General features: G+C 39.8%; 1 protein-coding gene across 3 annotated transcripts in view; it reads left to right on the top strand.

The window, feature by feature from the left end:
* Window positions 1-8,869, top strand: part of DSE (dermatan sulfate epimerase) — an 80,727-nt gene extending 71,858 nt beyond the window's left edge. For all 3 annotated transcript variants that reach the window (XM_026002439.2, XM_026002437.2, XM_072765713.1), the window contains exons 4-6: window positions 683-922; window positions 3,998-4,205; window positions 6,204-8,869. In XM_026002439.2, coding sequence (XP_025858224.1) covers window positions 683-922; window positions 3,998-4,205; window positions 6,204-7,965 — 2,210 coding nt within the window. In that variant the 3' untranslated portion in view covers window positions 7,966-8,869. The remainder of the gene's footprint in view (window positions 1-682; window positions 923-3,997; window positions 4,206-6,203) is intronic.
* The last annotated feature ends 8,896 nt before the right edge of the window (window positions 8,870-17,765 follow it).

The raw sequence follows: 17,765 nt of genomic DNA, 5'->3' as shown, positions 1-17,765 counted from the left end.
ATCTGCCTAACTTGTATAGTATTTGCAGCTTGTTAAAAATCCTATAAAATAATGGCACAATTTATATAAATGATAAGCTTCAAAAATATTTTCAAGTAGTAGTTTTTAGAAAAACTGAATAGAAGTCTCAATATACAGATCTTTTTTAAGATATTTATTTATTTACCTATCTGAGAGAGCGAGCAAGAGCATGTGCAAACAGAGAGTGGGGGAGAGACAGAAGGAGAGGGACAAGCAGACTCTGCACTCAACGCAGAGCCCCATGTGGGGCTCAAGCCCACCACCTTGAGATCATGACCTAAGCCGAAACCGAGAGTCATTTAAACTGACTGAGCCACCCGGTACCCCCAGATCTTTTCTTGTAAACTTAAAGTTATATGCAGTTTGTAATCTTGGATGTGATGGGATTTCAAATTTATTATAGATAAGAAACTAATACTCATTTCAAGGTTTATCTTCATTTAATTAATAACTGACTTGTATTCAAGAACTTTTTAACTTATATCACAGACCCGACACAAACCTGGATTAGCAAATGTGATTTATAATGTTGGTAGGTGAGAGTTTTACAAAATGCTATTTGCACTGTAGTCAGATAACTCAGAGGGTTTTATTTGGCCATAATTTTCCCTACGCTTCATTGCAGCCATAGTCATTGTTTCCATGTGTTTTCATTCTCCAGGGTATCTTCAAGAAGCCTATTTATGGACCAAACAAGTTCTGACCATCATGGAGAAGTCTCTGGTCTTGCTCCGAGAGGTGACAGATGGTTCCCTCTACGAAGGAGTTGCATATGGCAGCTACACCACTAGATCACTCTTCCAGTATATGTTTCTGGTTCAGAGGCACTTTGACATCAACCACTTTGGCCACCCATGGCTTAAACAACACTTTGCATTTATGTATAGAACCATCCTACCAGGTATAGTGAAGAATCATTAACTATTACAGTTTTTTCTAATTATGAAACTGGGTTAGACTAGGAAGAGAAATGTGGAGTTTGATATTGAAATAAAAGGGATTTTTTAATAAAAAAAAATCAAGGAATTCAAGAGTTGCATATAACCAGAGCATTTGGGAAGTTATTATGAAGATTTGTGATTTATGTATTATAAAGCTCAGAGAATAATGGATGGATCAAATATAATTTGTAGCTCCCACAGCACTTTTATTTTTGTAGATGTAAAACTTGGGTACATATACAAACTCATTTTCTTGAATCTTAACAAATTATAAACATTTATGGTTACATGTTAATTTTCCTTTACATGCAATCCCAAATTGATCCTCTTTTGTTTTTTAGTTTTTTTATTTTCAAACTGTTCAGATACTCAAAATGAAAAATTATACCTACATATTTGTTGGAGCTTTAATCTTTTCTTTAAATAGTTTACTGAAATAAATAGTATAAAATAGAAAAAATTGAAAAATGAATTGTTACAAAACTTCTAATTCCTTGTTGCCATGTAGCTCAGCCTTCTAAGAGAACTAGCTCTAAAAAAAGATATATATGATTTAAGAACACTTTCATTTCTAGGACAGCCTTATAACTCTTTGTTTCTAAAGAGGACTAAGATGTCAGAAAAAGGTTAGTAGGTATATTTTCATCAGGATGGGGATTTTTGTAACACCAAAAAACAGATAATCCAGTTGATAAATGGGGAAAGACATGAATAGTTTTCCAAAGAAGACATCCAGATGGCCAACAGACACATGAAAAGATATTCAACATCACTCATCATCAGAGAAATACACATCAAAACCACAAAGAGATCCACTTCACACCAGTCAGAATGGCTAAAATTAGCAACACAAGAAACAAGTGTTTGCAAGAATGTGGAGAAAGGGGAATCCTCTTACCCTATTGGTGGGAACACAAACTGGTGCAGCCACTCTGGAAAATAGTATGGAGCTTCCTTAAAAAGTTAAAAATAGAGCTACTCTATGACCCAGCAATTGCACTACTAGGTATTTACCTAAAGGATACAAAGATACAGATTCTAAGGGGCACATGAACCCTAATGTTCATAGCAACAGTATCAATAATAGCCAAACTAGAAAGAGCCCAAATGTCCATTGACTGATGAACAGATAAAGGAGAGGTGGTGTGTGTGTGTGTGTGTGTGTGTGTGTGTGTGTGTGTATAATGAAATATTCAGCCATCAAAAAGAATGATATCTTGCCATTTGCAACAACATGGATGGAGCAAGAGTGTATTATGCACTAACTAAAATGAGTTAGAGAAGGACAAATACCATATATTTCACTCATATGTGGTGGAATTTAAGAAACAAAAGATGAACATATGGGAGGAGGGGGGAAAGAAAAAAGAGAGAGGAAACAAGCCATAGGAGACTCTTAACCATAGAGAACAAACTAAGGGTTGATCGGAGGAGGTGGTTGGGGGATGGGCTGGATGGGCAATGGGAATTAAGGAGGATGCTTGTAATGAGCACTGGGTGTTGATTGTAAGTGATGAATCATTGAATTCTACTCCTGAAGCTAATATTGCACTGTAGGTTAACTAGGATTTAAATAAAAATTTGAAAAGAAAAAAAAAAGGAAACAAGGATGGGGATTTTTTCCTCCAGTGAAATGCAATTTTTAGGTAGTGATTCTAGATCTACAGTAAAGAATTCAGTCTTTAAATCTTTTTGCTCTGGTTTCATATATATGGACTGAATAGAATCTCCATTATTGCATTAAATATCCAAAAATTAACGCAGAGCAAAAGGATCATAAGATTTTTAAAGTTTAGTTGAGACTTAACTTTCAGAACCCTAGTGTTTTATTGCTTATTCTTAGATAGGCAGGAGAGGCCTGTTTTGTAGTTTATCTTGATAGACAAAGGCCATCTAAAGCCAGGGACCTTGGAAGAGGTCTCAGTGCTTTGTAATTTGATCTGAGATCTGACAGCCAGCCATATCACTGCTGTGAGCTGTCTGTGACTGCCTCCTAAACTGGAAAGACAGTATGAACACCTCTAAGAGGAAGATTCATGTATTTGTGCCAATTAATCCAGCAAACCCTTATTGAATATCTATGTTCCAGGCACTGTACCAGGCAGGGGATTCAAAGAGAAATAAAACATACTTGCTTTCAGGGAATTCACAGATAAATAGAAGACTCAGAAAATTACATTTCACCATAAGAACTCACTCAGAATAGCATTTACTAAACTGATAGAAGCAAAACACATCAGCTGTAAATTATGTAAATATGATCATGGTATAATTTTAGAAGGGATTGTATGTTAAAAGTCAACTTGTTCTCAACAACCTTTCTCTCTTTTTTTCCCTCTCCAATGGCTATTCTAGTAATGATTATTCCTGTCTGGCCCAGAGTTGTGTCCCATTCCTTTTCAAGAACACCTGCATATCCAGTCTTAACCTGCTTTTGTTTTGCTGTATGATCTTTGCATTTCCTGTCTTTAACTTCCAGCAGCACATATTAGCACGATCTTCTATGGGAATTATTAAGTTTCCTTCCTATAAAACTGCAGTGTCTTCTTTAAGCCTTATAACTTCACTTTTTTGGGATGCCAAATTGAAGCACCTTATGTCGTTATCTTGGTGTGGAAGGTCGGTTGAGTTGGTAGGAAAGCTGATTCTCATTCCAGGTTCAGGAGATCACCATGCACCAGAGGAGAGCATATGTGTCTGCAGTTATAATGACACATAGCATGGACATTGGAAAATGAGGAAGGTGGGGTCTATACTAAGCATTAAGAATTATGGCACTTCCACTACCAATGATAAGTTGCCACACAGCAAATACAAACTTGCACGCTAGATTTGTGGAGGACCTTCAGAGGGAGTATCATTAAGTAGTCTGGGGTGAAGCATGGACATCATGCTTTTTGGGTTGTTGTTTTTTTTTTAATCTAAGATACACAGTTGATTCAAATTTGCAAGCAGGATTGAAAATCATTGTTTAGATCTTTATGGGAGCGTGCAGTTTTAAATTTATCTTAATTCTGTCAAACTTCCTTCCCCAGGGTTTCAAAGAACTGTGGCTATTGCAGACTCAAATTACAACTGGTTTTATGGTCCAGAAAGCCAATTAGTGTTCCTGGATAAATTTGTCATGCGTAACGGCAGTGGTAACTGGCTGGCTGACCAAATCAGGAGGAACCGTGTGACGGAAGGTCCAGGGACACCATCCAAAGGGCAGCGCTGGTGTACTCTTCACACAGAATTTCTCTGGTAGGACATGCTGAGCTATCTTTAAAAAGAAATTGTCCCAAGAGGTACAGTGTGCTAGTTTTCTGCATTTAAAAATAGAAAAACTAAGACACTTTGTAATCCCTTCTCCATATGCCACCTCAGCACTGGCAGTTTTAATTCCTGTCGCAGCGTTTGACACTCTGCTCGAGACATTTCCTTTCATAGATGTGCATGTTTTTACTTACATAATTTTTGAAATCATATAAAGATAAAAAGCACAAAATTTAGACTGGGTTATTCCGACAATCACACCAAAGAAATAAATAAATAAAGGTAGGATAATGTTTTGTTTTAGTAAATGGAGCATTATAATCTTCTAATAACAAAACTGTTACTGAATTTTCAAAACTGTGTAAAATTGTTTGACAGTATTTGACAGTTTCACTTTGATAATAAAAGAACCATGTAATTTTTTCTGCCTTAATCTTTTAAGCCCAGAAAGAGAAGCCAGTCTCCTTTTTAAAGTACTGCCAAATACATTGTTGGCATCCAATAAATTAAAATAAAAATTACAGGGAACTGGTTACTCATTAATCCTTGATGTCTTTTCAAGCTATTGAAATGTGTATTCAATTCCAAAATAAGCTTCTGTGGTTTGATTTGCTTCTCATCATAATTTTTTTTTAGTTTAAACAATTAAGAAGAACAAAAATACTAATAAAGTTATAACTGGTTATAATTTAACCAGCATTTTTAAAAACTATTACAGTTGAAGTAGATATATTAACATATAACAATTCATGACTCCTGTTAGGGGTGTGATGTAATTATTTAATACTGATTTCACTTACCCTAAATAAACAACCAGGAGTGTTCTATAAACCTGACTCTAGGTGTCAGATTAATGCTAAGTCTAACTTGGTTCAAAATCTGCCATTCATAGGAATATGCAAACTGACCACAGAGAAGTATGGCCAATTCATCTTGTGTCTGGATTTGTTAAATCACAATAATTAAGCCAACATTATTAACTAGACCTGAGTAGAGACACAGTTTCTGATGGCCTGAGACTGTAGAACAACAGACAAAACGGCCAAAATCAAACACCAGTAATACTAACCATAGGTGATTGATTCATTTTAGAGAGATCTAAGAGCTAATAGTATAGGCCTGCCTTTCTTCCCTTGAGGAGGAAATCATCTAAACCTGTCTGAACGTTATCTCAAATCATCAAAAGCAAATAATCATGTTTCGGGGCCCCTCTCTGACTCAGAAACCTGTGTTCTTAATAGCTGCGGAAGTTTAATGTTAACTATTGTATAAATTTAATAATAAAATTTGTCATAAATAAAAATGAGAGGCCATTTTTTGTCCAAAGTCCATGATATCATCTGAAGATTAAAACAAAGCTCGTGGTTGTTGGTAGGCAGTAGTAGCCACACTTATAATCTCCCAGTATTAGTAATTTCTTGAATTTTATCCACTTATATTCTTAGATGTGGTATCAGCAGTAAATTTTTTCTAATATATGAAGTTTAATTCTATTAAAATTAATTTTTTAGAGGGCGAAAAGTACTCTACCAAGCTTTCAGTGTCAGTTGTCACAGAACAATACTTCCTTACAAGTCTAGGCTTGTTAGAGTCTAGATCCTAACATGAGGTTCTCAAGAATAGGAGCCCCTAGACTAGAAGTTTAGAAGTGTAATTCTGTGAGCCCCGGTCCTTCGGATGGCAGCTCTGAAATCATTAAGTGAAGAAGGTCCATGTGGTGATGAGAGGCAACAGTCATTCAGGCTCAAACCCAAGGATCACAGGTAATGAAGATAGACTCCTCTCCCCCTCACGAAGGGTGTTCCCCCATGCGTGCTCATCCATGGGTTTTCCAGACTTGTCCCTCCTCCAGAAGCCACTGCCAGCACTCTGGGTATCATTTGTGGTGTTTCCTCCAGCCACAGTGCAAAGTGGCATCACAGTACTGACGGGCTATTTTAACTTCCACCAGAAAACCATTTAATTTTGAAAAACTAATCCTTTCAGGTACGATGCCAGCTTGAAATCTGTTCCGCCTCCGGATTTTGGGACCCCTACATTGCATTATTTTGAAGACTGGGGTGTTGTGACTTACGGAAGTGCCCTGCCCGCGGAAATCAACAGATCTTTTCTTTCCTTCAAGTCGGGAAAACTTGGGGGCCGTGCAATATATGACATTGTCCACAGAAACAAATACAAAGATTGGATCAAAGGATGGAGAAATTTTAATGCAGGGCATGAACATCCTGATCAAAACTCATTTACTTTTGCTCCCAATGGTGTGCCTTTCATTACTGAGGCTCTCTATGGGCCAAAGTACACCTTCTTCAACAACGTTTTGATGTTTTCCCCAGCTGTGTCAAAGAGCTGCTTTTCTCCTTGGGAGGGTCAGGTCACGGAAGACTGCTCTTCAAAATGGTCTAAATACAAGCATGACCTGGCAGCCAGCTGTCAGGGGAGGGTGGTTGCAGCAATGGAGAAAAACGGAGTGGTTTTCATCCGAGGAGAAGGCGTGGGAGCTTATAACCCACAGCTGAATCTGAAGAATGTTCAGAGGAATCTGTTCCTCCTGCATCCACAGCTGCTTCTCCTTGTGGACCAAATACACCTGGGAGACAAGAGCCCTCTGGAGACGGCGGCAAGCTTCTTCCACAATGTGGATGTCCCTTTCGAGGAGACAGCGGTAGATGGGGTCCACGGGGCTTTCATCAGGCAGCGGGACGGTCTCTACAAAATGTACTGGATGGACGATACTGGCTACAGTGAGAAAGCAACCTTGGCTTCAGTGACGTACCCTCGGGGCTATCCCTACAATGGGACAAACTATGTGAATGTCACCGTGCGCCTCCGGAGTCCCATCACCAGGACAGCTTACCTCTTCATAGGGCCATCGGTAGACGTTCAGAGCTTCAGCGTCCACGGAGACACCCAGCAGCTGGACGTGTTCATAGCCACCAGCCAGCATGCCTACGCCACTTACCTTTGGAGCGGAGAGACCGCGGGACAATCCGCCTTTGCACAGGTCATTGCAGATCGTCAGAAAATTCTGTTCGACCGGAGCTCAGCCATCAAGAGCACCACCATCCCAGAGGTGAAGGACTATGCCACTGTGGTGGAACAGAACCTGCAGCGTTTTAAGCCCGTGTTCCAGCTGCTGGAGAAGCAGATCCTGTCCCGGGTCCGCAACACAGCTAGCTTTAGGAAGACTGCCGAGCGCCTGCTGAGGTTTTCAGACAAGAGGCAGACGGAGGAGGCCATTGATAGGATTTTTGCCATATCGCAGCAGCAGCAGCAGCAGCAAAGCAAGTCAAAGAAAAACCGAAGGGTAGGCAAACGTTATAAATTTGTGGACGCCGTCCCTGATATTTTTGCACAGATTGAAGTCAATGAAAAAAAGATTCGACAGAAAGCTCAGATCTTGGCACAGAAAGAACTGCCCATAGATGAAGATGAAGAAATGAAAGACCTTTTAGACTTTGCAGATGTGACATATGAGAAACACAAAAACGGTGGTGCCCTGAAAGGCCGGTTTGGACAGGCCCGGATGATGACAACAACGCGCAGCAGAGCCCCGTCGCTGTCATCTTCCTACACCAGACTGTTCCTGATCCTGAACATTGCTATTTTCTTTGTCATGTTGGCAATGCAACTGACTTATTTCCAGAGGGCCCAGAGCCTGCATGGCCAAAGATGTCTTTATGCAGTCCTTCTAATAGATAGCTGTATTTTATTGTATTTGTATTCTTCTTGTTCCCAATCACAGTGTTAGCACTAAAGCTATACATTGTTTGGTTATTTTGTGGTCACAAGAGTCTATGCAAAAAAAAAAAAAAAAAAAGCCCTAGTTTGTTACTGGACTTTTTAATCTCAGATTCCTTTTAACAAATTAAGGGGAAGATATTTTCACACAAGAAGCCAGGGATATGGAGAAATCAGAATTGGAAAGGCAAAGATTTATCAGAGGAATAAGAGTAGCTTGGTTGTCCCATGGTGTTTCTGGAAGTATTTGGCATGGCTAATTTAGTAGTCCACATAATACTACTCTTCAGAAGAAACAACAAGTCTGGTTTTAAGGAAAAGATTTAGATAGATTTGGGTTTTATTGATATTAATATAATGCTATTAGCAATTTCCAGATACTATTTTATGGAAAAGACTGAAGCACACAGTGCTGAGAAATTCAGAAAAAATTTAAATGGTGTAGTCATGGTGAAAAATAAGTATTATTAAGTCCTGGTATGGTGGTGTTAACTTTCTTGACAAGTAGTTCATTAGTTAAATGAAAACAGGATCTCCATATTGGATTACTATTCGGACAGCACAATAAAATAATGCCAGACAATCATTAAAATTTTTAAATATATTTTCAGTAGAAAAACATATCAGTGAGTGGATATTTCCTTGATGTTGGTCTCTGCAGACACATAATGCATCAGTTGGTTGTTCAATAAGTAAGACAATTACAGGTAACTTAATTTTCTATTTTCCACATATGGAAAACTGTTGTAGAGTTGAGCCAGTGGCTCAACTTGAAAATGAAATATTTTATATCCCAAACATTGATTTCAATACCAAAGAAGATTGGGAAGCTAAAATTTGGATATGATTCTTATGTTTTTTTAATAGAAAATGTTAAGTTTATTTTGCTAAATAAACATCGTAATTATGATTTATCTATAGAGTCTTTCTTCTTTGTTCTATTACATTAAACACGTTTGCAACAGCTTTGAAATCCTTGAAGATAACTGTTTATTTGGGCCCGCATTAATTAAATTTGTTAAGTAGTGTTTGAATTGAAAGAAGTAATTTCTCTGCTTATTTACCTTTTAGTTGTCTAGACATATTTTAAACATTTAAAACAAAAGCCAACTTCTGATATTTAAGTAATTAAAGACATAAAATCTTCATAGTTCTTGTCAAGCAAGTTCTCAGGTGGTAACAGGAGCACAGAGTGCTGGGAACATGTTCCACGGTTTATATTTCAGCAGAAGAAAGTCACCTACTTATAGAGAACTTAAGAGTAAATTAACTTATATTCCATATATTTGAGTCTTGCAGACTTCCTTGAAACCAGAAAATACACTTGGCTCAAAGTTTAGTAAGGACACACTCGCTGATTTGTAGGTCTAAAGTAATAATGGCAATATTTTCTTTTAATTAGTCCTTTATATTCGTGGAAATACCAGTATGTGACAGAAAATGGGCATAAGGAAACCCTTAGAAACATCTTTTTGCAGTTCTAATTCTGAACCTTCTTACACAGAGAAAACACAAGTTTTGACTTCACTCTTTACACTTGGCATCTAGAAGATGACTTCTGAGGGGAAGTATTTTTTCTTCTTTTGTGGAGGAAGTCTCTAGGGAGGATGTCATTACACACTGTTTAAAAGAATAATGTTTTCAAAAGAATAATGCTTCCGTTTGTCCTGGGAAGGATGGATGCTGTTACTGGGATTTAAACTTGCTTTATGTGACAGATTCTCCGTTTACTTAACCTCATTCAACATTCCTCTCTTCTCTTTCTCATTTGAGAAGATGAATTGTCTGAAACGATCAAAAGCAAATTTTGAAAAAAAGGGAAAATTGCTCTTTGAGGCTACCAAAGCGAACCTGATCTCAGATCCAAAAACTCAAGGCACGCTTTCTAATACGGATAGAAAGTGCAAGTGAGTGCCAAATCCAGCTTACCTTTTGTTTTCATTAGGTTAGGGCACACAGTAAATTAGTCATCATAGCATGCTGCAGTCTAACACGTTAGTTCATTCTTTAATTTTTAAAAATATGATAATCATGGATCTTTGAAACAAAATTGATTAAATGGGGTTTTTTTTTCTTCCAATTGGACCTCTAATTCACTTAAAAAGAAATTTCCACAGGCAATGACTTAAGTGGTTAAGTTAAAAAAAAAAATGCTGAAAGGAAGCACAGCTCTTTATAATGAGACATGTTTTATATCATATTTGAATTAAACTAAGGAACTCTTTGTATCTTCCAGAAAACCAAAAAATGTTAAATCTTCCTTGTAAAATGAGTAATCAATTACGGAATCTGTTTCAGTGCTACTCACTATGAAAGGAGTGTTTCAAGTTCCCTGAATAATATGTAAGCTGTTGTTCAAGGATTGGCAGGGCTCTTAGTCCTAGCCTTAAAGAAAATTTGGGAATTATTAGCATACAGAGCTTGTCTGTGCAGTAGAAGGGACATATTCCCTGGTTGGTAACTCCTTAGCTTCTAAACAGTCAGGATGATGGATGAGACATCTCATCTGCTACGAACAGTCTTTGAGATCATTGTTGTTATAATTGTTAATAAAGTCAAGTGGAAGACCTTACTCTGGGACTGTTTTAATCATTAAAATGTATTGTATCACTAGGATATTGAATTAATTCTTCCACAAATATTTCAGCCATGATTTTAAAGAAGTAGCAAAATTCCACATTTAATGCTTTTAATAGAATATTATGCCCACTGATTTTTAAAAGAAAAATTTACCTTATGATTTATTCTGTTTTTAAAAACATTGTTGGTAGTTCACAAACCACCCACAAAGGAGTTCGAGATTTCTCCACAAATTTTTCAGAGAAAGCAAATGGTGGAATGTTGTATTTGTAAGCCAAAAAATAAATTCATGTTTTTCCTTAGAAATATAAGACAAGATTAAAATGGATGTGATCATGGGTAGAAAGGCCATGTAATTTATCATCTAAACTAGGCACTTTTTAGAGTTAAAGGAGAGGTGAACAACAGATATAAACCAAGACTGTTCTGAGAACATTGGGACATACGGTCATCTATGCCACAGATGATTAATTCAGGAAATATAAGGGGTCAGGATGGGGCGTGTGAAGGTCCGACTTGAACTTTAGTACTAAAAAAAGAACTTGAGGGGCACCTGGGTGGCTCAGTGGTTGAGTGTCTGTCTTTGGCTCAGGGCGTGATCCCGGGGTCCTGGGATCAAGTCTCTCATTGGGCTCCCTGCATGGAGCCTGCTTCTCCCTCTGCCTGTGTCTCTGCCTCTCTCTCTCCATCTCCCATGAGTAAATAAATAAAATCTTTAAAAAAAAAAAAAAAAAAGGAACTTGAGATAATCTGATTGAATCTCCAAACTTGGCAGGTGGGGAAATAGGGTCTCCCACTTCCTGTCCATGCTTATTGCTGTGCTTATTTCATTTTTGTTGGCAAAACTCACTGAGTAGTTTCTTCTGTCTTTTGGTCTGTGCTGAGAAGAAGTCAGTTTCTGCAGCTTATGTAGCTTACTGGCAAAGATAACACTTTTCCAGCAGCGTTTCAGCTAGATATCTGCTTTATGCTGTAACGCCAATCAGCTACTGACATTTCTCAGGAAATAACTGAGAAATCATGCAATCCACTACATAGTCTAAATATTTAATTTTTGGTCATCTATTTTAATCGGTTCAGACTCTATTAAATAAGATACATCACCATGTGAAGAATAAAGGTCCAAGTTGCATCAGGACTTTCTTGTTTTTCTTGGCTGTATAGTTCCCCCCTCTGTGTTGGAGGTTGCTTTTTTGGTTTTGGATTTTTTTTTCCCTAAGTTATAAACATGCATGATTGAAAAAGTAAAATATTATTAAAAAGGCTTGTATTTTTAAACATTTCCTGCCCACTCCTTTCACACTCCAGATTCGTGCTTTCCAGAAGTCACCAATTTCTGATTGTTTTAGCTGTGGCATCCATCATGCCCTTGTTTGTGATAAGGTCCAAAACTTGTTACCAAGAGGATTTAGCTCTCTTATCCACCTCCCCTCTCTCCACACCTGTTTCATTCACCCCCAGCCTTCTAACAGAGCTATCATAGTTTTTGGTTAAGTCAGTATTCAGTATTTAAATGCTATAACTATGGTAAGCAGGCCTTGCAGGTTAGAGCACGTAGAGTACTATCTGACTTCCTTGCATGTAGAACTTTGGTTTACCCAAAGTTAATGGCTATTTCTTTTTTTAATTTGCTCAGTTGTTAAGCAATTTCATTTTATCCCCAAACTTTTCCAATAAGAGTGGAAATCAGACTCTGTTCAACACCTCCATGTAATCGGGCAGTTCTTTTTGTTCTTGGGGCCAGCCCTCCTCATATGTTGATTGTCCTCAGATCTCCTTTCCCCATAATTCTGAGGATTCTCTATGCCTTTTGCTGGCTAAATCTTCTGTTTCCTGGATCCCGTGCTTCCTTTTTCTTCATTAATATATCATTTCCGTGGAGCATCTCCTCTCTGAGATTTCTGAGGAAGAATGCACAAGCAGTAAACATCTTACCCCTTTGCATGTCTGAATAAAAAATGTTTATTCTCGGGACGCCTGGGTGGCTCAGCAGTTGAGGCTCAGGTCGTGATCCCGGGGTCGTGGGATCGAGTCCCGCATCAGGCTCCTCGCAGAGCCTGCTTCTCTCTCTGCCTATGTCTCTGCCTCTTTCTCTGTGTCTCTCATGAATAAAAAAGTAAAAATCTTTTTTAAAAATGTTTATTCTGTCCTTCACTTGATCTATCATTTAACCAACAAGTGTAGGCTGGAAATAACTTTTCCTCATAATTCTGAAGGTACTGAGTTTTCTCCCAGACAGAGCAATGTTAATCAGAGAAAGTTTCCATTCGCTTCGGTGACTTCAGTGGTGGGATGCTGCAGAGGGAGGTACTCAGTCAGCCTGGCTGCACGTGTTCTCAAGGCACGCAGGAAGGGGCCTAGAGGTCTCACTTACCCTCTGATTAAGTACAGCATCTCCACTCGCAGCTGTGCTGTGTCTTTAATCCAGAATCCCTCTTCTCAGTCTCCCCTGGGAGTCAAAGCCTCCTGTTCTGCTGGAGTCAAAATATGCTCTGCCTGCAGCGGTTCCACCTCTGGCTTCCAGCTGCATCCCCCCTGACGGAGGTACCTGCTGCCAATTCCCAAGCCTCGTTGCAGTTCTGCAGAGAAAACTGGCTTGTTTCCATTGATGGCAACCCCATTCTCTTGCTGGCTTGGATTTCAGCCTCCTGTTTAGTTACCATTCATCCATCTTCTCTCGGCTGCACAGTCTTGTTCTATTCCCCATCCATTCATTTGACAAAAAAAAAATTTTTGAGAACCCACTTAGTTCTAGGCACTGGTCTAGCACTTAGAATACTACGTTAATGAAATGAAGATCCTGCCTTCTTGACACTTATGTTCTAGGGATGGGTCTGACAACTTAGCATAATTCATAAGTACCTTACATGACCTATTAAAAGGTAATAAATAGGTAGTGGTGTGTGAAATTGAGATTGAGAAGGGGAGGGTGCAGTGGTTTTTTTTTTTTTTTTAAGATTTATTTGAAGGAGAGAATGGGGGAGAGAGGAGGAGGGAGAGGGAGAGAGGGAATCTCAAGCAGACTCAGACTCCTCCTGAGCACAGAGCCCAACTCAGGGCTCGATCCTAGGACCCTGAGATCATGACCTGAGCTGAAATCAAGGGTTGGCCGCTGAGCTGACAGAGCCACCCAGGTGCCCTAGGGAGGGTATAATTTTAAATAGGGTGGTCAGGGTAGGCTCTATCGAGGCCCTCAATCCCATTCTCTTTTTTATTTTTAAAAATCCTTTTACTGAGCAGCTCAATAAAGCAGGTGGCTCAGCGGTTTAGTGCCGCCTTCAGCCCAGTGCGTGATCCTGGAGACCCGGGATCAAGTCCCACATCAGGCTCCTTGCATGGAGCCTGCTTCTCCCTCCGCCTGTGTCTCTGCCTCTGTCTCTCTCTGTGTGTCTCTCATGAATAAATAAATAAAATCTTTTTTAAAAATCTTTTTATTGTCAATTTAGTGGCATTTCAGGAAGGAACAGATATAAATTCATACTGAATGCAGTATGTTTAACTGGAAGCCCCACATCACTTTTCAGGTGAGTTGATAAGTAGGAATGACAATGACACACATTTACTGAGCACCTACTCTGTGCCAGGTACCCTTAGGAACTGGAGATTTGCCAAAGGACAACATAAAACCTGGTCCTCAGGTAGTTTACATTCTGATGTGAGTGGGTGAGGGGGAGAGGCGAATGACAACAACCACAATAAAATACAATATGTCAAGTAGTGATAAGCGTTATGGAGAACAAGCAAGGGGAGGGGATGAAAAGTGATGGTGAGCTGGTACTATTCTATAAAAAGCATTTCAGATGTGATACGTATGAGCAAACACTTAAAAGGAAGGAAGATTTCTGGGAGAAGTGCATTCCAGGTAGAGAGAACAGAAGTTACAAAGGCCCTGGTTTGATTTGTTGTCATCAGTATGTGTTTGGTGTTTCAAAAATAGGAGGCCAGTGTGGCTGGAGTGGATTGGGAGAGGGGAGGATGCTGGGAAACAAGATCTGATCATACCTGCCCTCATAGGTTGTAGCAAAGACTCGGATTTTGAGGTGAGAAGTCAGCTGGAAGAATGGAGTGGCAGATATGAGACATGGCCAGCTGTGGGAGGAATTACTAGGGGCAGGTGAGTCCGGGAGCTTGTATATTTTCTAAACACCTGATTGGTCCTGGAATCAAGGCCTGGGCTCTGGCTGAAAATAGAGTTGTTGGTGCCTTCTTAAAGGTTAAATGGAAAGTCACCAGCTGTGTAAGGGGAGAAATGCATTCCAGGTAAATGGAACAGCAGAAAGAAACAGAAGTATGAAAAACCAAGTCTCGTTCAAGAATTCATCCAGATTGGCATTGTTGGCTCCTAGGGCATGAAATGGGGACTGGTTGAAGATAAGACTGGAATGTAAAGCTAGGAGAATTTTAAACAGGACTTTGTATAGCATCTTAAGGAATTTGGACGTTATTCTGCAGTAAAGGCTCCTCAGCCTTTTTCATGTTTTAGCATAACCGAGGGAGACCAACAATGCCCATTACTGAGCCAATATGGCAGTGATTTTCACCAGGTGGGATATGCGGATGGGGGACTAAGAGGACTTGAAAGAGGGGAGGTGAAGATGTCACACATCTGTGTGTGTAGGTGTGTGTGGTTTCGAAAAATCCTCGAGGTGGCGCTGATATGCCCCTATTTCCCATAAACTCATTCTAGCAAGAGGATTCCCTCTAGTTGGAAATCACTGCAAGCAGTGCAGAGCCATTGAAGGATTTTCTTTTGAAATAATCAGAAATGTATTTTAGAAAGACAACTTGAGCTTCAACATAGAGGATGGACCCAGTGAGGAAGAGATAAGAAGCCATTTCCATAGTCTGTCTCCTTCCATAGGTAGGAAATAATCAGTTCCAAAACTAAGTCTAGAGAGGGAATATTTAAGGCACAGCTCAGAGGCAAAGCATGTGACCAAAGGAATGGTTTGTGGAAGTATGTAGATCAAAGATGATGAATCCAGGGGCCCTAAGGATGTATGTGCCTCTGAGTCCCATAGACTATAGAAGAGCACAGTTGCCTGCCATGCATCTGCCCCAATCCCCCCGACTGTCCCTTAATAAACTTTGGAAATTGTCTAAGTCTTCCTGCCCTTTCTATTTTCAGCCTGTGTGTTTCAGGGACTCCACGTTGATTGAAGTGGCTGGAGTAGAGGGTGTATAATGGAGGGTGGTGGAAAACAAGACTAGAAAGGTAATGCAGTAGAGGAGATGCCCCTTTTTCCCCTTAATTTTTTAATCTGACTTTTAAATAATAGTACCAATGGTATGGGATGGGCATTTTGATTAACTCAAGCAGTTGAAGTACCATCTGAATGGGAAGCCTGCTGCTTGTTCCTCATGCTGTGTCTAGAAGTTAGTTATGGGGCAATCTTCGTCATGGAAGGATCGTATGATTTTAGTGGTGGGTCCCAAAGGAAACGTTAATGATTTGGGATGGGCCTTTGAGGCTTTGGTTTAAGGGAAATTTTCTTTTGTCTTTCTTTTTTTAAGATTTTTTTATTTATTTGAGGTGGGGGCAGAGGGAGAGAGAGAAGTAGATGCCCCACTGAGCAGGGAGCCTGATGTGGGGCTTGATCCCAGGACCCCAGGATCATGACCTGAGCCAAAGGCAGATGCTTAACTGACTGAGCCACCCAGGTGCTCCTAAGGGAGTTTTTATTAAGGTAAGAGCTTCTAAAAACATTTCAGTTAGCCCACACTTTCCAAATTAAACAATGAAAAGTAATTTTAGTATGTATTTAGGAATTATTTTCTAAAAAAAAAAAAAAAAAAGGAATTATTTTCTGAACAACAACAAAAAAATTTCCATTGGTTTAGGCCCCTTCGTTTTCTTTCAAAGGAAGTGTAATAACAGGAACTACCTTTTCTTTGTGAAGGGAACATCTTGTCAGTCTTCTCTACTTTTCACTTTTCAGGAAGTGTTGTTTACTACTTTTTAATCTTGTTCAGGGTAAGAGACAGCCAAGAAATAAATGAAATTTGTTGCCTTCCTGTGCAGACAATCTTGATTTCTTAGCTCCTTCATCCTACTCTCTAAGGAATTTGTTTTAATGACAGAGGGATGGATCCATGCCATTTATTAGAGTTCTGAGAATTCTTGGAGCACGGTATGTATTTAAAGCTCTGTTCCTGATAGAAAAAGGACCAAAAAAGGAAAATGTGATTATTTTTGAAAAATGCATTTACAGAGCTTGTTATCAAAGTTGAAACACAAATTGCAATAACAACTCACAACATTACTGTTATTGAAGACTGCCCTTGGGTAGCTGACACTTAGAATGAGAAAACAAAACTCACTACTCTGACTTCCCCACCAGACCACACTCCTTGAGGGCGGGGATCGGGCCTCCTGCTCATTGTATGTACATGATTCTTGCACAGTGCCTGGCACCTACGTGGTACTCAAAAAACACTTGACCAACTGCCAGACTGAACACATGAATGGAGCACAGACAACCGTGTCTCAGAAGACCTTCCCCTGGACAGCTCCAGCCGGTATGGTGAGCTCACGTCATAGACCTCCCACGTAGCCGTGAACTTTGGCCCTGAGAGATGCTCCCACTGGATCCTAACACTGTTTCTTTTGTTTTGTTTTGTTTTTTGTTTTTATTGAAGTTCGATTTGCCAACATTTAGTATAACACCCAGTGCTCATCCTAGCACTGTTTCAGCACTGCCATCTCTGGGCTACGTGGTGGTTCGAAAAGTCCACCTCCAGGACAGGGCGCAGGAGAAAGACAGAGGTTAACAGGGCGCCCATGCAGCTGCTCGAGGCTGTTATACACGCGGTGGTCCCCAGTGGGGCAGAAAGCCCCGATGCCAAATCGAAGCCCAACTTAAAATAACACAACGTTTGTGTGGGATGCTGTAAACCACCAGTAGTCAACAGACTGTTGCTAAGCTTCAGTAATTGCCCAGGAGAATGCCTTTCGAGTTCACAACGTTGTGCAATTCCAGCAAGCGAGGCCAGGCCAGTGCAGCTGAGTTGCTGCGGCACCGGCACCGGGGACAGTGCGGCGGGGGGAGGGCACCTATCAGTTCATCCCACTTCCCGAGAAAACCTGGCAAGAGGAGTAGCTGGGATAAGTTACTACATGTTTCCTCTCCTAGAGTTTCTGTCTTGCTTAGTGGATGTTTTAAAAGTCTCGTAGATGATGAGAGGACCTTTGTGAATTCACTGCTTCAGCGAGGTCATTTTTCACTTAAA

The sequence above is a fragment of the Vulpes vulpes genome, chromosome 1 (assembly GCF_048418805.1).
Source record: "Vulpes vulpes isolate BD-2025 chromosome 1, VulVul3, whole genome shotgun sequence".
NCBI classification, from domain to species: Eukaryota; Metazoa; Chordata; class Mammalia; order Carnivora; family Canidae; genus Vulpes; species Vulpes vulpes.
This window is presented reverse-complemented; position numbering and strand designations above follow the sequence as displayed.